The sequence below is a fragment of the Eleutherodactylus coqui genome, chromosome 2 (assembly GCF_035609145.1).
Source record: "Eleutherodactylus coqui strain aEleCoq1 chromosome 2, aEleCoq1.hap1, whole genome shotgun sequence".
NCBI lineage: Eukaryota > Metazoa > Chordata > Amphibia > Anura > Eleutherodactylidae > Eleutherodactylus > Eleutherodactylus coqui.
This window is the reverse complement of record NC_089838.1, coordinates 45,350,932-45,375,368: the sequence shown is the minus strand read 5'-3', so window position 1 is coordinate 45,375,368 and position 24,437 is coordinate 45,350,932. Positions and strand designations below refer to the sequence as shown.

The 24,437-nt window shown below is 44.9% G+C and overlaps 1 protein-coding gene across 2 annotated transcripts in view; it reads right to left on the bottom strand.

Annotated features, from left to right (window-relative positions):
• The window catches only part of LOC136611277 (solute carrier organic anion transporter family member 1C1-like), a 33,677-nt gene extending 16,331 nt beyond the window's left edge, over positions 1 to 17,346 (bottom strand). For both annotated transcript variants that reach the window (XM_066590736.1, XM_066590737.1), the window contains exons 1-8: positions 17,327 to 17,346; positions 14,073 to 14,213; positions 11,743 to 11,884; positions 11,537 to 11,669; positions 11,349 to 11,464; positions 9,794 to 9,940; positions 9,592 to 9,690; positions 1,001 to 1,201 (exon numbers count right to left, since the gene is read on the bottom strand). In XM_066590736.1, coding sequence (XP_066446833.1) covers positions 1,001 to 1,201; positions 9,592 to 9,690; positions 9,794 to 9,940; positions 11,349 to 11,464; positions 11,537 to 11,669; positions 11,743 to 11,884; positions 14,073 to 14,192 — 958 coding nt within the window. In that variant the 5' untranslated portion in view covers positions 14,193 to 14,213; positions 17,327 to 17,346. The remainder of the gene's footprint in view (positions 1 to 1,000; positions 1,202 to 9,591; positions 9,691 to 9,793; positions 9,941 to 11,348; positions 11,465 to 11,536; positions 11,670 to 11,742; positions 11,885 to 14,072; positions 14,214 to 17,326) is intronic.
• Positions 17,347 to 24,437: the final 7,091 nt, after the last annotated feature.

The window sequence follows — 24,437 nt, the reverse complement described above, 5'->3', positions numbered from 1 at the left end:
TTTTTTATCGCAGCGTTTTTGACACTTTAAACTAATTATAGAGCAAAGCATCGCAATGCAGTCGCGCTTGCGATTCTGCGATGTGCGATACGTTTTTTCGCCAACCATTTTGGCGAGAGAAAAATAGGACATCGCACTAATATAGGGCAGTCGCAAGCGATTAAAAAAACGTGCCCGCGCTGCGAGAAAAAAACGCAAGTGCACATAGCCACATTACAACTCATTCGTTTCAAAGTAGAAAGTTTTAGCGCTCTATCGCAGCGCTTAAAAAACACAAATCGCTAACACAAGTGGGTGGGAGCCCTTACAGTGAGGGCTCCAACACACTTGCGTTTTTTTAACACTGCGTTTTTTGTTAACCCGATTGTCAATGGGACTTTCTAATGTTAAAAACACAACACACCAAAAATGCAAGTTGCGTTGCGTTTTTAACATTAGAATGTCTCATTGACAATCGCGTTAACAAAAAACGCAGCGTTAAAAAAACGCAAGTCTGTGGGAGCCCTGAGGGTGATCCATGAGTGGAACAGGTTACCATGGGAGGTGGTGAGTTCTCCTTCAATGGACGTCTTCAAACAAAGGCTGGACAAATATCTGTCTGGGATGATTTAGTAAATCCTGCAATTAGCAGGAGGTTGGACCCGATAACCCTGGAGGTTCCTTCCAACTCTACCATTCTATGATTCTGGGCATATCAGCAGCTATAACTCCCAGCGAAGGCAGTCAGGACATGCTAGGAGTTGTAGCTCAACAGCTGGAAAGTCACAGCTCCGTGCATGTGGAAAAGCTCTGTAAACCCATATGTGTCAGTTCTTAACTATTTTAAAGATCTTTGCTTGCTGTTAGTGACTGTAAACATTTATGTCTAGAGGCTGAAATCCTAAGTCTGCATTAGAGTATGTCAGTGCAGACCGTCCTTTGTGAGCTAAATACAGCACAAATCTCTCAAGCACTTACACTGATACCATTCACTGACAGCAAGCAGAGATTATGGTCTCACCTTTCAGTGTAGCTTTCTTGTGGTGCTCTGCCTCTTTAGGTTTCTGTCCCTCGGAGGAGGGCGGTGTCTCTTTCGTCTTTATGGTCTTCGGCAGGAAGCAGAAGGGGATCCCCGCAATCAGGCTGAGGGTCCCGGCCACCAGGAAGCCCAACCACCAGGCACCCACCCAGCGCGTGTCCTGAGGGGTAATGCTCACTGTGTCTACAAGAGAGATGTGACCAATGAGTAGAGAGTGCAAAGTCCGTGAGTTTAGCTCCGCCCTAAAGTGTCTTAGGTGCTTCTATAAGCAGCATTTACCATCGTGTGGTCACCGATAATGGTGAGGGTTTTTTTTCTTTTATATAATTTTTTTATTTGTTATTCAATGGAATACAAGAACATTTGCATAGTAAGAACGAGAAGCATTGATTACACATACTGATCACACAGGATCAATCACACGGAAAATTACATCCACCTTGAACATACGGCTGGTGATGAATCGAACAGTATTTTCTTGTCATCGGCTTTTGTTTCTTTCCTTGGTTTATACAATCTTTTTTATTTGGTGGCCGAAGCAGTAGCTTCTAGTCCTTTCTATCATGGGGAAGTCTCAGGACAGTCTTGACTCATAGTGCCCTTGGGCCTTTCCTGGGGGTCCAGTGTGTGGGGGGAGGGGGTATGAGAGAGTTGGGGAGAGGGTAGGTGAAGTGGATACATTTGCCATAAGAGACAGTCCAAGAGCCATTTTGCCTAATGGTTGAGGTTCCCTGCCCCTTGCTTGCTCTCCGCTCACCATTCGCCTTCCCAGTATTCCGCTCTGTTCCTCCATTAGGTACCATTCTGTATATCTAAAGGAGGTTAATATTGCAGATATTTCCGCTTCTGAGAAGTTGGAGGTGAGAACTCCCTTCTATTTTTTGAAGTGTTTTCTTGCACCCCTATCCTTGTTCCTCTCTACTTCTATTCTTCCATGGTCATTACGTGAGTGAGTTGGGCCACCACTTCTGCCTCGGGGAGCGTCTGTGAGAGCCAGTGTTTTAGAATTGTATGTTTGGCAGCTAGAAGTCAGAAACGCTCTTTTCTCCTTAGGGAGAGCAACTATATACTATAAACTAAGTGAGGAGACTCAAATGGCCACGCACGCTCCTCTGGGTAATATGCAAATAAGGGAGATGGAATAAATCCTCCACAGTGCCACCTATTGAAAGGCAGCATTCCTTCGAGTCAAAGTGGGACTTTTTATACAAGTCTTGTTACAATGACTGGGAATCAAAAGCAAAGCCAGACTCCATGTACATACAGCTGTTTCCGGGTTATTGCCCATCATCAGTGTACAGTAGGAGTCTGGCTTTTGCTAGTGAGAGGCCTGGGACAGGGGTCAGAAACGCTCTTTTCTCCTTAGGGAGAGCAACTATATATACTACATACTTTATATACTATAAACTAAAGCGTGGCCATTTGAGTCTCCTCACTTAGTTTATAGTATATAGTTGCTCTCCCTAAGGAGAAAAGAGCGTTTCTGACCCCTGTCCCAGGCCTCTCACTAGCAAAAGCCAGACTCCTACTGTACACTGATGATGGGCAATAACCCGGAAACAGCTGTATGTACATGGAGTCTGGCTTTGCTTTTGATTTCCAGTCATTGTAACAAGACGTATAAAAAGTCCCACTTTGACTCGAAGGAATGCTGCCTTTCAATAGGTGGCACTGTGGAGGATTTATTCCATCTCCCTTATTTGCATATTACCCAGAGGAGCGTGCGTGGCCATTTGAGTCTCCTCACTTAGTTTATAGTATATAGTTGCTCTCCCTAAGGAGAAAAGAGCGTTTCTGACCCCTGTCCCAGGCCTCTCACTAGCAAAAGCCAGACTCCTACTGTACACTGATGATGGGCAATAACCCGGAAACAGCTGTATGTACATGGAGTCTGGCTTTGCTTTTGATTCCCACTCATTGTAACAAGACTTGTATAAAAAGTCCCACTTTGACTCGAAGGAATGCTGCCTTTCAATAGGTGGCACTGTGGAGGATTTATTCCATCTCCCTTATTGGCAGCTAGAAGGAACAGATGTACGAAGGGTGGGATGCAAAGTGTTTGGTCATGTCTGTTGCTGTTCGATATGGAAAAGTAGGGAGAGCCTGTTCACACCTATTTGCACCTTCCATTTATTTTGGACTAGCTGATATACCCGGCTTTGCCCGAGTTAATTTGGTACTGGTGTTTATCTGGTGTTAACACGGAAAATCTTATGAAGTTGTGGTTACTTTAGAGATACCGAGGAAAAATATGTTCACCATTTTGCATGGTTCTTGCGTTACCCAGGAAACACCATGTGGAGGTAACCATGCGACGTTTCCTTTATATAAAATGACATCAGGAAGTGAGAGAATTAGATTCCGTACATAAAATTTGGACGCTAATTTTTTTGTGCTTAAAATTGAATAATCGAGTTGGAACCATTAGCTTTTCCTATTTATGACATAATCAATGCTTGTGCCAAATTTCAAGTTTCTATGACATTGGGAAGTGAGAGAATTAGACTTTGCACGTAAAATTTGCACGCTAATCCTTTTGCACTTAGAATTGAATAATCGAGTTGGGACCCATTAACTTTCCCTATTTATGACATAATCAATGCTTTGCCAAATTTCTATGACATTGGGAAGTGAGAGAATTAGGTTACGTATGTAAAATTTGGACGCCAGTTTTTTTGCGCTAGAATTCAATAATCGAGTTGAGACCCATTAACTTTCCCTGTTTATGACATAATCAATGCTCGTGCCAAATTTCATGTTTCTATGACATCGGGAAGTGAGAGAATTAGATTCTGTACGTAAAATTTGGACGCTAATTCTTTTGCGCTTAGAATTGAATAATCGAGTTTGGACCCCTTTACTTTTCCTATTCATGACATAATCAATGCTCGTGCCAAATTTTAAATTTCTATGACATTGGGAAGTGAGAGAATTAGATTACGTATGTAAAATTTCTATGCTAATTCTTTTGCGCTTAAAATTTCTATGCTAATTCTTTTGCGCTTAAAATTAAATAATCGAGTTGGGACCCATTAGCTTTTCCTATTTATGACATAATCAATGCTCGTGCCAAATTTCACGTTTCTATGACATCGGGAAATAAGAGAATTAGATTACGTACGTAAAATTTGGACGCTAATTCTTTTGCGCTTAAAATTGAATAATCAAGTTGGGACCCATTAGATTCTCCTATTTATGACATAATCAATGCTCGTGCCAAATTTCAAGTTTCTATGACATCGGGAAATAAGAGAATTAGATTATGTATGTAAACTTTGGACGCTAATTCTTTTGCACTAGAATTGAATAATCAAGTTGGGACCCATTAACTTTTCCTATTTTAGACAATCTATGATTGTGCCAAATTTCATGTTTCTATGACATCGGGAAGTGAGAGAATTAGATTACGTACGTAAAATTTGGACGCTAATTCTTTTGCGCTTAGAATTAAATAATCGAGTTAGGACCCATTAGCTTTTTCTATTTATGACATAATCAATGCTCATGCCCAATTTCAAGTTTCTATGACATTGGGAAGTGAGAGAATTAGATTACGTACGTAAAATTTGGATGCCAGTTCTGTTGCACTAGAACTGAATAATCGAGTTGGGACCCATTAGCTTTTCCTATTTATGACATAATCAATGCTTGTGCCAAATTTTAAATTTTTATGACATTGGGAAGTGAGAGAATTAGATTAGGTACGTAAAGTTAGGACGCTAATTCTTTTGCGCTTAGAATTGAATAATCGAGTTGGGACCCATTAGCTATTCCTATATGACATAATAATCAATGTTCATGCCAAATTTCAAGTGAGAGAATTAGATTCCGTACGTAAAATTTGGACGCTAATTCTTTTGCGCTATAATTGAATAATCAAGTTGAAACCATTAGCTTTTCCTATTTATGACATAATCAATGCTTGTGCCAAATTTCAAGTTTCTATGACATCGGGAAGTGAGAGAATTAGATTCTGTACATAACATTTGGACGCTAATTCTTTTGTGCTAGAATTTAATAATCGAGTTGGGACCCATTAACTTTTCCTATTTTAGACATAATCAATGCTTGTGCCAAATTTCAAGTTTCTATGACATTGGGAAGTGAGAGAATTAGACTTTGCACGTAAAATTTGCACGCTAATCCTTTTGCACTTAGAATTGAATAATCGAGTTGGCACCCATTAACTTTCCCTATTTATGACATAATCAATGCTTTGCCAAATTTCTATGACATTGGGAAGTGAGAGAATTAGGTTACGTATGTAAAATTTGGACGCCAGTTTTTTTGCGCTAGAATTCAATAATCGAGTTGAGACCCATTAACTTTCCCTGTTTATGACATAATCAATGCTCGTGCCAAATTTCATGTTTCTATGACATCGGGAAGTGAGAGAATTAGATTCTGTACGTAAAATTTGGACGCTAATTCTTCTGCGCTTAGAATTGAATAATCGAGTTTGGACCCCTTTACTTTTCCTATTCATGACATAATAAATGCCCGTGCCAAATTTTAAATTTCTATGACATTGGGAAGTGAGAGAATTAGATTACGTATGTAAAATTTCTATGCTAATTCTTTTGCGCTTAAAATTAAATAATCAAGTTGGGACCCATTAGCTTTTCCTATTTATGACATAATCAATGCTCGTGCCAAATTTCACGTTTCTATGACATCGGGAAATAAGAGAATTAGATTACGTACGTAAAATTTGGACGCTAATTCTTTTGCGCTTAAAATTGAATAATCGAGTTGGGACCCATTAGATTCTCCTATTTATGACATAATCAATGCTCGTGCCAAATTTCAAGTTTCTATGACATCGGGAAATAAGAGAATTAGATTACGTATGTAAACTTTGGACGCTAATTCTTTTGCACTAGAATTGAATAATCAAGTTGGGACCCATTAACTTTTCCTATTTTAGACAATCTATGATTGTGCCAAATTTCATGTTTCTATGACATCGGGAAGTGAGAGAATTAGATTACGTACGTAAAATTTGGACGCTAATTCTTTTGCGCTTAGAATTAAATAATCGAGTTGGGACCCATTAGCTTTTTCTATTTATGACACAATCAATGCTCATGCCCAATTTCAAGTTTCTATGACATTGGGAAGTGAGAGAATTAGATTAGGTACGTAAAGTTAGGACGCTAATTCTGTTGCGCTTAGAATTGAATAATCGAGTTGGGACCCATTAGCTATTCCTATATGACATAATAATCAATGTTCATGCCAAATTTCAAGTGAGAGAATTAGATTCCGTACGTAAAATTTGGACGCTAATTCTTTTGCGCTATAATTGAATAATCGAGTTGAAACCATTAGCTTTTCCTATTTATGACGTAATCAATGCTTGTGCCAAATTTCAAGTTTCTATGACATCGGGAAGTGAGAGAATTAGATTCCGTACATAACATTTGGACGCTAATTTTTTTGTGCTAGAATTGAATAATCGAGTTGGGACCCATTAACTTTTCCTATTTTAGACATAATCTATGATTGTGCCAAATTTCATGTTTCTACGACATTGGGAAGTTGGAGAATTAGTGACGAATCAGTCAGTCAGTCAGTGAGTGCTTTCGTCTTTATATATATAGATATTTGTGCTATCGCTTCCCAGAATAGTTTCATTTGTGTGCATGACCATATGCCATGATCAAAGTCTGTGGCCGGAAGGCGACATTTTGGGCACTTTACCAGTCGGTCAGGGTTTGCGGCCGTGGCTGAGATGTTAAAACCATAAATGGCATAGTATTTTGAAAAAGGACTCTCTCCGTACCTCGCTCTGCCCATGTTTGTGTATCGTGTTCCAGCTTTGAAGAAGCTCGGTCTCTAATTCGTCATTTTGTATGACTTTTTTCCACTGTCTAAAGAGTTTTTGTGTACTTGGCTCGTAAAATTTGTCCCTCATGGATTTCTGTATTGTTGATAGCGATGGTGTCGTGTGCGTCTGCTCAATGAAGGTGTCAAACTCGGTGGCAGCGGCTTCTCTTGTTATGTTAGTTGACCTGCTTTTACAGAAAGAGAAGGCCTGTTTGATTCATAGGAATTGTGTGGGCAGTGGTGGAATTTGTGATGCAGCTCTGATTGGATGAGTCATCTTTGCTCTGTGTCATGCATAAAGTGGGTGGCTAGGTTTGGGCCATTTACATGCTATATCTTGAATACTTGGTGTCTTGCCCTCTGCTAAAGTAGGGGTGGCCTATCAGGGTCATATTCTTGGATTTGAGGAAAGGGAGGCCATAGGCCTTTTGATCAATTTGGACACAACGATTATCGCTAAAAATTACTTCAAACGATGTCCTTTGAGCGATAATCGTTGCGTGTAAATGCTACCATCATGAGCTTTTTGGCTGAACGATGATTTTTAGTTCAGCATAAAAACGATTGTTCGGTTGGCCAGCTGATAGCAGGGACCACATGCTGTGATTCTCCATGGGAGCGCTGACAACATTGTTTTCAGCTGCTGTCCCACAGGAGAACAATGGAGCTGTATGCAGATAACAGACCACCCGCTGTTATCTGCATACAGCGAAGGGAGCCTTATTTACATGCAAATGAAGCTAATATGCTACTAATGGGCATTAGTACCCATTAGTAGTTTATGCAAACTGATCGCTCAACTATCTTTTGAGCGAATTTTGAGCATTCATCTTTGTGTGTAAATGGGGCTTTTCTCACTTCCCTCCACATGATTATGGTTTCTCTTAGTAGCTGGGATATCTTTATGTCTGCTGGGAGGGTTGCATAGGCTGTATGTAGGCACGCCACTAGATCCCAGGGTGCAGCTTGGTTGGATTCAATTTCTCTGCAGGAGTAACATAGTAACATAGCATGCTAGGCTGAATGAAGACAATGTCCATCTAGTTCAGCCTGTTTCAACCTCCTATTTGATCCAGAGGAAGGCAAAAACCCCAAGAGGCAGAAGCTATTTAGCTTATTTGGGGGAAAATTAGTACGCATTAGTCTTCTTTATCCAGTCTACTATGTGGTGGGTTAGGCAAGCTATGTTGTAGCTTCTTATATTTGAAAAGTTTATTCCTCCCTTTGTCTAGCAATAGCTTTTTAAGTGAGATGCAAGGTTTTCTACCTGCCCAGATAAATTTAATGAATTTTGAGTTTAGACTGGTCACTTCTCGGTGTTAGAGTAGTAGGGGGATCATCTGCATTGGATATAATAGTTTTGAGAAGCTCATCATTTTTATAAGGTGGCATCGTCACAACAGGGTCAGTGGCAGGTGGAACTATTGCTTTAATTCTCTCTTATTTTATTAAACAGCAGTGGGTAGTTTAGCGTGTAGATGGAACCTGGCACTTTTCCTACTTTGATACCTAAATATGTCTTGCTATGGTGGTCGGCCAATCGAGCGACGTCCACAGCGTAGTAGGGCAAGGCAAACCTAGTTCTAGTATTTCACTTTTCAGGAGGTTTATTTTATAGCCTGAGAAGACCCTGTATTTGGTTATCACTTGCAGTAGCAGTTTCAGGTTCATCTCTGGGTGTTGTAGAAACAGTAGAATGTTGTCTGTGAATAGGGTAAGCTTTAATTCGTGGGAGCATGTATTCATGCCCTTATACACTTCTGAGTCGATTAGTCTTTTGACTAGTGGTTCTAGGGCTAGGTCAAATAGTAGGGGTGATAGTGGGCAGCCCTGTCTTGTGCCTTTGTGGCGTTCACATGAGGCTGGCAAAAAGCCTAGTGTGTATTCTGGCTTTGGGGTTGCGGTATATACTGTCAATGTAAGTTCTAAAGGTTCCTTGATGTTCATTTTGTTTAGCACTAGGTTCAGCCAGTCCCAGTTTACAATGTTGAATGCCTTTTCTGTATCCAGTGCTAATAGAATTGGGCTGAGCTTTTTTGTTTGGGGCGAGTAGTTTAGGCACACTCGTTGCATGGTATCAAGTGTTACCAGGACTTTGTGGATATTTGTGACTGCCAAGCAGTCTTTCACAAACCACTCCTGTGTCGGGACTACCAGCGAGGTCATGTGCTTGCTGAGTCTGTCAGCCATGATTTTAGATAATAGCTTAGTATCCTGATTGATGAGTGATATTGGGCGGTATGATTCTGGTAGCTCCCTGTCTTTGTTTGATTTTGCGATTAGTTTTATGTGTGCTAGGTTGGCTTGGTCAAACTGCTTTCCGGTTTGCAGTATCTGGTTGAAGAGATTTTTTAGCATGGGGGATTTCTTGGTTTTGATGGACTTGTAAAATTGCCCCGGATATCCATCTGGGCCTGGTGTTTTGCCGTTGGATAATTGTGTTATTGCCTGTTTGACTTGCTCCTCTGTTATTTATTTGTTTAGTGATATGGTGAGTTTCATATTGCCGCGATTCATGAATCGCAGTGATCGCTCTACTGTTAGCATTTCCACACTGGACAATTATTGTTACTCTGAAGTGATCAGAAAATGGATATAAAGTGAAGTGTCTGATCGCAGATCATGGCAAATGTAAACCCCGCCCCCTTCATCAGGAGAGGTGTGACTACCTCCAGCCGTGCAAACATTGGGTCTTCTGAGAGTCCCACGATTCACCCCATTAAATGTGACGTTTATAAACTCACCCAAATTCACAAATCCGATATCAACGTAAAGCTTCGCAAATAAGGAGCTGAGCATAAATGCCGCCATCGGGCCAAACATTGCCACCGTGTGCAGGCAGGCTGGGGACAGAAATGAGTGGCAAGGGTTAGTTCATTGTAATAATAATCAATAGGATCGATAGCCTATGTTGCCCCGCCCACTGTCCTATGACATCACCATTACCTAAATACAGAGGCGTGTTCTGCGAACCAGCAAAATCATCAATGTAGGCGATTCCTAGAGGAGTAATGGGCGTCTCTCCGATTCCTCGCAGTATATTCCCCACCAAGACGTAAACCCACATGTACGAACCTGACTCCTGCGCACACCCTGGGAACACAAATGTAGCAGAGCTGAGCATGTCATAGGACATTGCGGTGTTGCATAGGACTGCAGGGAACAGTCTCTTTAGTAGAGCACACTCTGGCTCATGACTCTTCAATCAACCAGCATGCTTTATATCACTATATACAGGAGATGAATAACTTATACTAGCTGTACATATATAATTATATAGATACCCGTGTTATACCAGCATGCTCCATATCACTATATACAGGATATATAACTTATACCAGCTGTACATATATATTTATATACAGGAGATACCCAGGTTATACCAGCATGCTCCATATCACTATATACAGGATGTATAACTTATACCAGCTGTACATATATAATTATATACATGACATATCCAGGTTATACCAGCATGCTTCTTATCACTATATACAGGAGATGTATAACTTATACCATCTGTACATATCAAACTACTAACGACCACTTGTCTGTTTGTATGTATGTATGTATGTATGTATGTGTGTGTGTATGTGTGTGGGTGCTTCTCATGCTCCGCCCCTCTTGATGTCATCACAGGTCCTACAGTATATATAAAACACAGAGCCTGACCGACAGAAGAAAGAACAAAGTTAGGGATTTTGGAAGGGGAGAACAAAACTAACGCAATGAGAATACAACTAAGCCATTATTATCTCAGACACAACTCAGCGGTCCTGACAGAAGACACTGACCTACCTGCACCACAGACATCCGGCAGGCTGAAGGACCTACGGTGATGTCACTACTGTGGTAGGAGCTATTCTGGAGTTTGGTAGAAAGTATTGTATACCGGATAAGCCGAGAAACTACCAGGACCTTTGATGATGTCACCGTTAAGTGATCACCTGCGGGGGTGAGGTATGATGGACCTGAACTGTTGTATCTAAGCGGAGCTGTTGTATCTAAGCCTGCCATGTTATAAAGCTTGTCTTCCGTTGTCCCAGATATGTACATATATTTGGGGGCGGAGCTTATGCCTTGTGGCTTGCCCCCCGCAGGTTGATGATGCTGCTATATAGAGAGACGCAGCTATGCTGCTGGGAGCTCTAGATGAGCGACAGTCAGCAGCTTGGAGGAGAAGTTGTGCAGAAACCGGCTGAACATTTGCATTGGGTCCCGCGAGCCTTTAGCTGGCTGTAACCGATGATCTCTCAGTGCGCCGCATGCATGTCGCAGCGATCAGCGGTGCTAACACGGAGGAAGCAGCGATCTCTGCAGCGCCCAGAACACTTACTGATGGTGACATACTTGTGGTCAGCGCTCAGTGACCGGTTCTCTCTAGTGTCGCGGACACCTTGCTGTTATACATGGATGCTTCATTTTGCTCATATAAATGGCGTATAGAAGACACGCCAAATACACACGACGCTGATGATTGGTGGATGAGTGCGGTTTTTACCTGCTGGGATGCCCTCGGTCATTGTTCTGTTGGGCAGACATGGGGAAACGCTGTGGGCAGAGCCTGTAGTATCACTGGGCGGAGTCACCTGTGCTTTCATAGCTTCATATTCATAGCTGTGAATAGACAATCATGATGAGCGCAGTGCAGGGCCGGCTTATAATGTGGTGCGTCGGACAGGTACATACGGCCCCATGAAGAAGTGCGGCATCACTGTGAGGAAACTACCCAGCGCCATCAAAAAGCAGCCGGCAGCGATAATCCGCGGTCTGTGAAGCGTTGCCCCAAAGTAACTGACAAAGGCGATCACCAGCAGGTTTCCTGGCCGGAGAAAAAAAAACGTAAAAAGAGAACGCCACAAATGCAAAGTAAAACTAGAGGAAGTTACAGTTACCGAACTCGAAGCTTGCGTCCACCATCCCGGCTGTGGAAGTGGAAATGTCGAAGCGACGCTCAATCTGCGTTAGGGAGCTCTTCATATAACTCCCAGAGTAGGCCTTAGCGAAATACGAGAAAGAAAGAGCAACGAGGAAAATCTGCGGAGGAAAGAAGGAGGAGGATGACTACTGCTGGGGAACTCTGGCCTTCAGTACCCCATAACATGGCATCCAGGCCATCACGATACCAGGGCTGATCCCAGTTCCCCCACACCAGTGCTGACCATAGTGCCCTCAAAACATGACATCCAGAGCACCCCCATATCAGTGCTGACCACAGCACCCCCATACCAATGCTAACATAGCACCCCCATAACATGACATCTATAGTACCCCCATACCTGTGCTGACATAGCATCCCATACCAGTGCTGACATAGCACCCCCACAACATGACATACCGAGCACCCCCATACCAATGCTAATATAGCACTCCCATAACATGACATCAAGAGCACCCCATACCAGTGCTGACATGGAGCCCCCATACCAGTGCTAACATAGAGCCCCCATACCAGTGCTGACATAGCACCCCCTTAACATGACATCCAGAGCAATCCATACCAGTGCTGACATAGCACCCCCTTAACATGACATCCAGAGCAATCCATACCAGTGCTGACATAGCGCGCCCATGCCAGTGCTGACATAGCACCCCCATAACATGACATCCAGAGCACACCCATACCAGTGCTGAAATAACAACCCCATAACATGACATCTATAGTGCCCCAATATTGGTGCTGACATAGCATCAAATACCAGTGCTGATATAGCACCCCCATAACATGACATCCAGAGCACCCCCATACCAGTGCTGACATAACACCCCCATAACATGACATCTATCTTGCCCGAATATTGGTGCTGACATAGCATCAAATACCAGTGCTGATATAGCACCCCCATAACATGACATCCAGAGCACCCCCATACCAGTGCTGACATAGCACCCCTATAACATGACATCCAGAGCACCCCTATACTGGTGCTGATATAGCACTCTCATAACATGACATCAAGAGCACCCCCATACCAGTGCTGACATAGCACCCCCAAACCAGTGCTGACATAACACCCTCATAACAGGACATCCAGAGCACCCCCATACCAGTGCTGATATAGCACTCTCATAACATGACATCAAGAGCACCCCCATACCAGTGCTGACATAGCACCCCCATAACATAACATCTAGAGCACCCCCATACCAGTGCTGACATAGCACCCCCATAACATGACATCCAGAGCACCCCTATACCAGTGCTGAAATAACATCCTCATGACATGACATCCAGAGCACCTTCATACCAGTGCTGACCGCAGCGCCGCCATATCAGTGCTGACATAGCACCCCCAGAACATGACATCCAAAGCACCTTCAAACTAGTGCTGACCACAGCGCCCACATATTAGTCCTGACATAGCACCGTCATAACATGACATCCAGAGCACCCCCATATCAGCGCTGACCATAGCACCCCCATAACATTACATCCAAAGCACCCCAATACCAGTACTGACCATCACGCCCCCATATCAGTGCTGACTGTAGTGCCCTCATAACATGACATCCAGAACACCCCCATACCAGTTTTGACCACAGTGCCCCCATACCAGTGCTGACTGTAGTGCCCTCATAACATGACATCCAGAACACCCCCATACCAGTTTTGACCACAGCGCCTGCATACCAGTGCTGACCGTAGTGCCCTCATAACATGACATCCAGAGCACCCACATACTAGTACTGACCATTGCGCCCACATACCAATACTGAAATAGTGCCCTCATAATGAATGTCCCCATACTACCAACCACAGCACCTCCATAACATTGTCAGCAGTGGAACTGCGGCTCAGGTGATGCAGCAGTGCAGGGGGCACTTGGTGCTGCAGGCTAGGGTCCCAGTATGATTTTAGCAAATTGTCATCTATAGATCCGTGTAAAGTCCAGTTCTGCCTATGTGTCAGTATTCACTGCAGTTCTGGCATTCTATTGATGAAGAAGGCACTGCGGCGCAGAGCTGTAATTCTCTTCCAGATAGGACAGAGCAGAGAATTATAGGAGGATGATACAGTAACAGTGCTGCATCTAGGGGGCGCTCACCCTTTATCAGTTGTCCTCTTATATTCAGAGAACTATTAGGGGTGTCGGCACTTTGAACATCTGACCTTATTCTCTTATCTCCTGTAAACATCCCCAGGGTAAAGTCTTATCCTCAGAGGGGTGTTCTGTTATATTATTAACCCCCCTGTGATAGGTGGCGGCTGCGCAGATGGAGTTACCTTTAGTGAAGTGCAGCAGGACGCCTCCTTCTCCTTCTCGTGGGCTGGCGTAGTCCCATCCTGGGCGGCTGCGCTGGTGTTCAGGTTGTTTAATTCGCTGCTTTGTTTCTCCACCGCCATTTTATACGATTACCTAAATGCCTACAATAAATGTGGGATAAACAATCTATGCATAAAAAACAGCGCTGACGTCACCGCTGAGGTCGCTGGCACTGGTGCAGAGCGTTTACACTGACAGACTTCACTGCTGGACCGTGGGCTTCTCACCCAGCGCTTCACCTTCCATGTGTAGCGCTGAGCAAGGAGCATTTCCATGGAACAGAACCCAGTGATGGTTTTTATGCTGACTGAAAGTCACCAATAAGAACCTGTAAATGAATTTTGAGTTAATAGTTTGCATTTATATTATTGCTCAAATTCGTTCATTTAAACAAATTTTAAGTGATAAGTGTAAATGGCCCTTTACAGAGTACACACAGAGTAGAGATCCTACTCCCCCATCTCTCTCTCCCATACACTGCACACATAGAGGAGAGGAGATCCTACTCCCCCATCTCTATCTCTCCCATACACTGCACACATAGAGGAGAGGAGATCCTGCTCCCCTGTCTCCATCTCTCTCATACACTGTACACACAGAGGAGAGGGGATCCTATTCCCCTATAATAATAATAATCTTTATTTGTATAGCGCCAACAAATTCTGCAGCGTTTACAAAGACAGGAGGATACAGAAAGACAAAAATACAAAAAACACGGTTACATGTAGTAATCAGTTGATGGAAACAGTAGGGGTGAGGGTCCTGCTTCAACGAGCTTACATACTACAGATAATAGGGTGATACAGAAGGTAAAGGGGCTGGAGATGTGCATGGTATGGCGACGTGGTAATCGTGGGAAGCTATACACATAAACAATGGTCAGACACTAAGCCGTGTGATGGTTGAATTGGTGTGACTGCAGGGGGCGGTTGATTGTGGCTAGCAAGGATTGCAGTCAGTAGGACAGGAAGCACGTTATCAGGGGGAGTACACAGGGGTTTGGTTTAGGAGATGTGGTATGTCTACTTGAAGAGGTTCATTTTTAGGGCACGCCTGAAGTTGTGTGAGTCAGGGATTGCCCGGATAGTTTTGGGTAGCTCATTCCAGAGGACGGGTGCTGCTCTGGAGAAGTCTTGGAAGCGGTAAAGAGAGGTTCGAATTAAAGGGGCACTCAGTCTGATCTCATTAGCGGAGTGGAGGGCATGGGCTGAGTGGTGGATTGAAATGACGGAGGCAATGTAGGGCGGCGCAGTGCTGTGGAGGGCTTTGTGTATGATGGTAGTAAGTTTAAATTGAATTCTGTATTTAACGGGCAACTGGCACAGGGCAGAGGCATCCAAGTAGTGGCTGGACAAGAAGATGACCCTGACTGCCACATTCAGGATGGATTGGAGAGAGGAGAGTCTGGTACAGTGAGCGTTTTTAGCGTGTCCACAGTGAGAAAAGGGTTGGATTCTTGCGATATTCTTGAGGTGCAGGTGGCATGTCCGGGCCAAAGATTGGATGTAGGGGTAAAGGAGAGATCAGTGTAGAATATGACCCCAAAGCAGCAGGTGTGCTGTCTGGGAGTTTTTATGGTGCCACATACTGAGATGGAGATGTCAGGATGGGGTCAGTTAGTACGTGTCTCTCCCGTACACTGAACACATAGAGAAGAGGAGATCCTGCTCCCCATTTATCTATTTCTCCCATACACTGTACATATAGAGAAGAGAAGATCCTGCTCCTCTATCTCTATCTCTCTCGTACACTCTACACATAGGGGAGCATGATCTCCTCTCCTCTATATGTACAGTGTATGGGAAAGATAGAGATAGGGGAACAGGATCTCCTCTTCTCTATGTGTACAGTGTATGGGAGAGACACGTACTAACCGACCCCATCCTGACATCTCCATCTCAGTATGTGGCACCATAAAAACTCTCCTCTATCTCTATCTCTCCCATATTCTGCACACTAAGAAAAGAGAAGATCTTGCTCCCCTATCTCTGTCTCTCTTGTACACTCTAGACATAGATGAGAGGAGATCCTGCTCCCCTATCGCTATCTGTCCCATACACTGTAAACATAGAGAAGAGGAGTTCCTGTTCCCCTATCTCTATCTCTTCAATACACTGTACAAATAGAGAAGAGAAGATCTTGCTCCCCTATCTCTATCTCTCCCATACACTCTACACATAGATGAGAGAAGATCCTGCTCCCCTATCTCTCCCATACACTGTATACATAGAGAAAAGGAGCTCCTGCTCCCCTATCTCTATCTCTCCCATACACTGTACACATAAAGATAGGGGAGCAGGATGTCCTCTTCTCTATCTTTCTCATACACTGTACACACAGACAAGAGGAGATCTTGCTCCCCTATCACTATCGCTCTCATATACTGCACACATAGAGCAGAGGAGATTCTGCTCCGCTAACTCTCTGTCCGCCATACACTGTACACATAGACAAGAGGAGATCCTGCTTCTCCTATCTCTATTTCTCACATACACTATACATACAGACAAGACTGTAATTCGGCATCTGGTAATCCAGAAAGTCTGATAGGAATTACATGCTCAGTTCTTCGATTATAAAGGGTCAGAAGGAGATCCTGTGATACACAGAATAAACCAAAATAACACCATAAACACTAAAATGCCGCTGACCCCGCCTCCATGAGATGTGCGCACACGCTGGATACATCGTCTTGGGTCAGTACGGTTTATGACAAGTGTAAACTGCAGTCACAGGATTTCTAATATTCTTTGTGGGGACATTTTGTAACAATGGTAAACCAGTTGCCCCTCTTGTGGGTCTCTGCAGATCGGAAAGTGGAAACGTAATCCTTTCGCCATAATCTCGATGACCGCTATTATATATTCTGAATATGAAGCATTTCTTTATTCATCCTTCCCTTTTCACGATTGCCTAAGCAGATATATAACACCTTAAGAACAAACAAGGGGGCCACAGTCAGCTGGGGGGCCCCTGATCAGGAACAGTATCGGGGCCCCTTAGAATAGAGTACCCTTCCCCTAACCATCCTCAGTAATTGTGAGACATGATCATCTCCCTCCATGTAGTCTGATAGACAGGAGGTGACCGTAGTCCCCTCTTATCTCTCTGGCCCCTGTACATGTGGTACCTCCTCCCCTGCGCTACAGGTTATTCCTAGCTGTTACAATGTCTCCAATGACCAAGAGCAGAAAAATAGGATAGGATGACTTACCTGAGCAGCGAACAGGCTCCATGCAGACTCTACACAGGGATGAGCCGCTCCAGAGCTGTTGTAATCAGGTATCGGCAATGATTAACTCATCAGAGGGGTGCCATTAGCTCCGCTGCACACCACAGCGACTGATCCCCACCTGGAATTCTGCTGTTTGTCTTTCCCAGTCACTAATCTAAGAGCACAAAGGACCCGGGACAATAGGGGGACAGGATGATACAACCAGAGTGGGGGAAGGGGGGGGGGGCAAAAAAAGTTTCTGCTCCTATTCCGTACTATACGTATATGTATATATAGACTGCACAGTACCACTTGTTTTTCCTTCATGCTCCTCCTCCTTTTTGCCATAGTTTGCCCCTGCGCATCGCTGTGAGCGCGGTTCGCAATGAAACTCCTCTGCGCTTATCTGTTTGTCATTCCACTGTACAATGTAACACTGCAACAGTGATGTGTAGAGCGCAGTCACTTATGTAGCCGAAGATACCAACATGGAAAGATGCCAAGAAAGTGACTCTGAACCTCCAGACCAGAAAATGTAATAGAAGAATGGTAGAATTCACCGTCTCCGCGTTATGGCGAATGCCTGACCTCCCAGCAGCGAGTCTGACACGGAGCACTTACAGGACACAGTGTTCTGGGAGAACGAAGAAACAGCAGGTTGTGCGCAGAAACTCAACTAATCCGAAAACAAAAGGGCCAGTGGGAAGCTGCGCACGGCGGGACATCTCCACGGCATTCCTCGTTATGGCAGCGGCTGGAGAACGGAGGGGTGAGGGGGCCCATAATCTGCACTATTAGTTACATTGAGTCTGTGTGCAACTGTGACTTAGATACAATGCATTGTATTAGGTAGGGATCAGCGTAGAACTCAGGTGATTCCAGAGGGGTCATTTACTTTCCTCCTGTACTGTGGATGATGGGCGGTATAGCAGTGTGTTATTAGTTACATTACATCTAATCAATCTATTTGTTGCTTACTGAGCCGGCGCTCGCTGGGGTAATTGTGGGGGTGGATGGTAATATGGGGGTGCAGGATGATCAAGCAGCTAGCTGGGTGACAAGAGGAGGGATAGAAGGAAGAGATCCAGGGAGGCTAGTCCTGAACTGGCACATCCCAACAAGTTTGCAAAGTTAGCAGATGAGAGTGCCATCACAGGATTAGCACTGCTGCAGCACAACATGCCCTCTGACCACCAGTAGGATGTCTACTCCAATAAGAAGGGGATTAGGAGTGCAGGGCAGGCTAGACAGTTCCTGGTAGTGGGGGATTCCATTATTAGGGGGACAGACAAGGCAATCTGCCACAGAGACTGGGATCATCAAACGGTGTGTTGCCTTCCTGGCACTAGAGTTCGACATACTATGGATCAGACTGACAGATTACTGAGAGGGGCTGGTGAGGATCCAACAGTTATGGTACACATTGGCACCAATAACAAAGTTAGAGGTAGGTGGAAGGTCCTTAAAAACAATTTCAGGGACCTACGATGTAAGCTTAGGGCAAGGACCTCCAAAGTAGTATCTTCTGAAATACTACTTGTATCACATGCCACACCAGAAAGGCAGCAGGAGATTAGGGAGGTGGTTCCAGAGTTGGTGCAGGAAAGAGGAGTCTGTGTTTCTGGAGAACTGGGTTGACTTTGCTGTTGGCTACATGTTCTGCTGTAGCATTGGGCTGTATTTCGATGTGGAGGGGGCTGCTGTGTGGAGGAGGGGGGGGTGGATAGAAGATGGCTAGAAGGTTAAAAAAGTGTTTAAACTAGAGACTGGGAGGGGGGGGGGGACCAGAGAGATAGAGGGGTAGACAATGTAGACAGTGACCTGAGACTAAGTAATGGGAATGGGGGTGGAGCGGTTAGTACAATTAGAACTTGCAGAACAATTAAAAGAGATAAACTTAATATAAAACATAACAAAAACCTTCTGAACTGTATGGTGACTAATAGTATAGAAATCTGACAAATAAGGGGACTAAGGCTAGAAGTCTGAACAATAAGGGGACTAATGCTAGAAGTCTGACCAATAAGGGAACTAATACTAGAAGTCTGACCAACAAGGGGTGTAGCAGTTCAGGCCCTTGGGTTGGAGCCTTCTGTGTAGCAGCCGCAGGTCAGGAAAGTAGTCAGGTGGCAAGCCAGGAGTCAGCAAAGGGAAGTCTTGGTATGCAGTATAATGGATGAGGATGAGGCGGGTAACATAGTCAGGAGGAAAGCCAGAAGACGGTAACAAATGATCACTGTTTGCAGGAGAGGAGCAGGTTTAAGAGAAGATGCTTGATCAAGTCAAAAGAGCACAATAATCTTGCACTGGAGGAGTGTCAGGGTCAGGCTTTTATAGTGAGCCTGATTGGAAGCAGGGCAGGGCCAGGACAGGGAGGCAGGAACTGGAATACATTGGATCATGGAACAAGGCTAGGTTTAGCAGTGGAATTAATCCAAAGGCTTGGATGGCTCAACAGGGAGAGCTGCTGGCTGGAGTGCAAGATGTCCCAGGTTCATTTCCTGACAGTGGGCCCTTCCTTTGAGGATGGCCTCAGGACATCCCAGGGCCTGGCTTGTTGGGATACCTCTTGTGAAACTCCCCTGTGAGCCTTGGAGCATGGTTTTTTTTCCTCTGGCTCCCAAGAGTTTTCCTGCCACTGCACCAGGTATTGAAGTCTTACCCGATGTGTTCGGAAGTCCAAAATGTTTTCAACAATGAATTCATCGTGCCCCATAACCTTCACAGGAGGGGGAGGAGGTTACTGCTGTAGTGGCCCAGAGTTCGGGACCCTCTAGTTCTGTGCTTGTCCACCCCATATGTCCACCCCAAAACACAAAAAAAGTCTTGTCAGCAGCACTTACCAAACAGTCTCAATCCGAGGGGGCTGTGTATAGATTGCCACAAGTGCACGCTAGAACATGGAACCCTGATCCCGGTCCCAAGTATCACCAGGCATTTCCCAGAAGTAAATCCAGCAGCATAATGATGTGTAGCAAAAATCCCAGTTTGCACTTCTTTATTTAATTGCAAATATGAACAGCACTGTTTCGACTTATAACGCCTGGTGATACTTGGGACCGGGATCAGGGTTTGATTTTGTAGCGTGCACTTGCGGCAATCTATACACACACCCCTCAGATCGAGGCTGTTTGGTGAGTGCTGCTGACAAGACTTTTCTTGTGTTTTGGCATGACATCTGACCATAGTCAGCGTGCAGCCAGTAGGGGTGAGAATGTTGTTATGGAACCAGATGATGAGGCTCTGGATTCATCGCAAGTATTTGCTTATACAGAGAAAGATGTGAGGAGGATTTTTTCAGCTTGAAAAAGGCTTTGTTATAAGTTAAAACGTTGCTGATCATATTTGCGATGAAATAACGAAACCCAAACTCAGATTTTTGCTATGCATCGTTGTGCGGGCTCAGTCACATGGGCGTTTTGATGCACAAATTTCTGTACCCATAACTGATGCATTCAAAAATTCGTGTGACAGAAGCGGGCGTCACAGCGGAAAAACTGCACCTAGCAGCATTTATCCGCTCAAAAAGAACGTAGCCCGCTATCCCCTGCTGTGGCTGTGACAGCTGCAGCAGGGGATTCCTTGGATATGAAACCCCTGGATGCTGTCACATCCAGGGCTTTCACCTGTGGTCAATGGGGCCGGCAGCAGCTGCGGCGGCCCCATTGACATACAGATAACATCGCAATGAATTCATGAATTGGTGAGTGCTGCCTCTGTTTGGCTAGCGCAGGGACCAATCAGAGGCAAGTCTCAGCTGTCATTCAATAGCTGAGAGCTGTCTCTAATTGGTCAGAGTGCTCAGCCTATCAGAGGCAGCCCTCTCAGCAAGCGGGGATTTTAAATCCCCGCCTGCTGAAAGCCCCTCATATCAGTGCAGGAGAAGAGCCGGCTGGAAGTGGCTGAGCCCCGGCAGCTGCAGAGAGGTGAGTATACTTTTTTTTTTTAAACACATTTTTAGATTGATTTTCAGGAAAGGGCTTATATTTTAAGCCCTTCCCCAAAAATCACTGCAGGGCTTGCTGGCAGCCCATTGCTTTCAATGAAGCCGGCTGTATTGTCAGCTTCATTGAATTAATTGGGAGAACATCGCACTCCTTTGGCACAGCTGTGACAGCTGTGGCAGAGGATCGCGATGTTCACTATATGTTCTTAATGGCGCTGCCATTGAAAAGTATTGGTTCTATCTAGTGCAATTGTTTTTGCAAAACGCCCTGACCATAAAACGCCCATGTGACTGAACCCTGCTGCTGGATTTACTTCTGTGAAACGCCTGGTAGAGCAGTTGGGAGCGGAGTGAGGAGTGAGAGAAGACAGGAGAAGGAGAGATGTTGTCAGAGTATGTGTGAACAGGAAGCTGAAGTCTCTGACGCTTCCGTCTGGGTTAGGCCTGAACTCGTCTCATTTAGCTCTGAGATATATACCCTCAGGGGACCTGAAGTTAGAATCAGTTCCTGGAGTAGGAGTCAGCGGAGAATGCTACACACTCCCCTGCTTAACTACAGAGTAAAGGGAAAGTACTGACACCGCTACTGAAATTCAGAGGACACGTTGGCGTGAGAGTTTGCCCCATGAATGTTGCTAGGTCAGTGAGGAAAGAGTGTGAAGAGTAAGAAAAGACTGCTCTTGTTTGTCTCTCCACATCAGGAGCGCTCTCCCCAGAATTGTCCATCAGATAGCTAAGACTGATGACTATCGTATCTCAAAAAAGGAGTGTTTGTCTAATGCAAGTGTGTCGGAAGGTGGTGAGAGGAAAAAGTGCCAGTAGTATTGTACCAAAGATTGTCGCAGTATTGTACTTTGAAAATCAAAGTTGGAAACATCCAGTAAAAAACTGTTTGCCTCGGGTTTTAAAACTACACTTTGTGAATTCTTTATTTGGTTTCAATGACTCATTACTGGAAAGGGGCACTTGCGTCACATGAACAGTTTAGTTATTATTTCTCTACTAGTACGGCTGCTAGCTTTTACCCTTGCCCCCCTGTGAAGGTGTTCTCCTGGAATAGCTTTAGTAAGGACTAGAGATGAGCGAACGTACTCGGTAAGGTCGATTTCGCAATCGAGCACCGCGATTTTCGAGTACTTCACTACTCGGGTGAAAAGTACTCGGGGGCGCTGTGGGTGAGCAGGGGGTTGCAGAGGGGAGTGGGGGGGAGAGGGAGAGAGAGAGAGCTCCCACCTGTTCCGCGCTGCTACCCCCCGCTCCACCACGCCACGCCCCGCCCTACAGCATCCCCGAGTACTTTTCACCCGAGTAGTGAAGTACTCGAAAATCGCGGTGCTCAATTGCGAAATCGGCCTTACCAAGTACGTTCGCTCATCTCTAGTAAGGACACATAGAAGACCGTGTGGATCCTTAGGCTGCCCGGGAGCTTCAATTGGAAGGCCGCCTGGCAAACCCTTGCTGCAATTGGGAAAGGTCCAATGAATCTTTGCCCAAGCTTGGGAGAGGGGGTGTGGATTTTGAGATTCTTAATGGATGACCACACCTTTTCTCTAACCTGGAAGGTAGGAGCCGCTTGACAGTGCTTTTAAAGGCATCCTGGGCTTCCTGCAAGGCCACCTTCAATTCGTTTTGAATATCAGACAATGCTGCCAGTCTGTGGTTGGCCGTCAGGGGGGTGTTGGTGGGAAGGCCAGGAATGAAAACAGGGTGTGTCCCGTAGTTGGCATAGAACGGACTCTGCGTGGTAGAACTATGCTGGGCATTGTTATAGGTGAATTCTACTGTTGATAGATAATCCACCCAATCGTCCTGGAGGTGGAAAATAAAACATCAGAGATATTGTTCCAAAGTCTGATTCGTTCTCTCAGTCTGACCGTTGGACTGGGGGGGAAAGCAGAAGACAGGTTAATAATGATCCCCAGAGCCATGCAAAAACTCTTCCAGAACCTAGATGTGAATTGAACCCCCCTGTCCGAAACTACGTCATCTGGTATTCCATGCAGTCTGAAAACCTCCCTAATGATCAACTCTGCAGTGTGCTCTGCAGTGGGAATCTTTTCTATGGGGACGAAGTGAGCCATCTTTGTAAGTCGGTCTACGATAACCAAGATGGTAGTTATTCCTTTCGAGGAGGGCAGGTTCACTAGAAAGTTCAACGATATAGATCCACATGGTCTGGATGGGATTGGTAGAGGTTGGCGAGCTCGTGGTGTCTTGTTCTGAGCACATACCTTGCAAGAGGTGACATATCTCTTCACATCCTTCCTGCAGTTGGGCCACCAGAAGGAACAAAGCAGAACCATGGAACAGTTTGAGGACTTCGAGTCAACCAGCCTTAGGAACGTATATTTGGTGTTCTCACCTCCAAAGTCCATTCTTAAAAGAGAGCTTCACATCCTAAGAAGGGCAACTTAGGAAATAGTTACTTTTGTAGGATCCCTTAAGCTTTATTAGGAGGTCCCCAAATGCAGGATACCTAAATAAAATTTGGTGGACAAAATTGTGTGGTCTGTATTTAAAGGGGTTGTCCCGCGCTGAAACAGTTTTTTTTTTTTTTCAATAGCCCCCCCGTTCGGCGCGAGACAAACCCGATGCAGGAATAAAAAAAAAAAAACGGCCAGTACTTACCCGAATCCCCGCGCTCCGGCGACTTCTTACTTACCTAAGTAAGATGGCCGCCAGGATCTTCACCCACGGTGCACCATGCGGTGCACCGTGCGGTCCATTGCCGATTCCAGCCTCCTGATTGGCTGGAATCGGCACACGTGACGGGGCGGAGCTACGAGGAGCCGCTCTCCGGCACGAGCGGCCCCATTCAGAAAGGAAGAAGACCGGACTGCGCAAGCGCGTCTAATCGGGCGATTAGACGCTGAAAATTAGACGGCACCATGGAGACGAGGACGCTAGCAACGGAACAGGTAAGTGAATAACTTCTGTATGGCTCATAATTAATGCACAATGTACATTACAAAGTGCATTAATATGGCCATACAGAAGTGTATACCCCCACTTTGTTTCGCGGGACAACCCCTTTAATTTCTCTTCAGGCTCTGAAAATATCCTGGACAGTGCATTTGCCTTGCCATTTCAAGAACCTGGGTGGTAGGACACAACTAAATTAAACCTGGAGATGAACAAGGCCTATCGTGCTTGTCTCGGAGATAA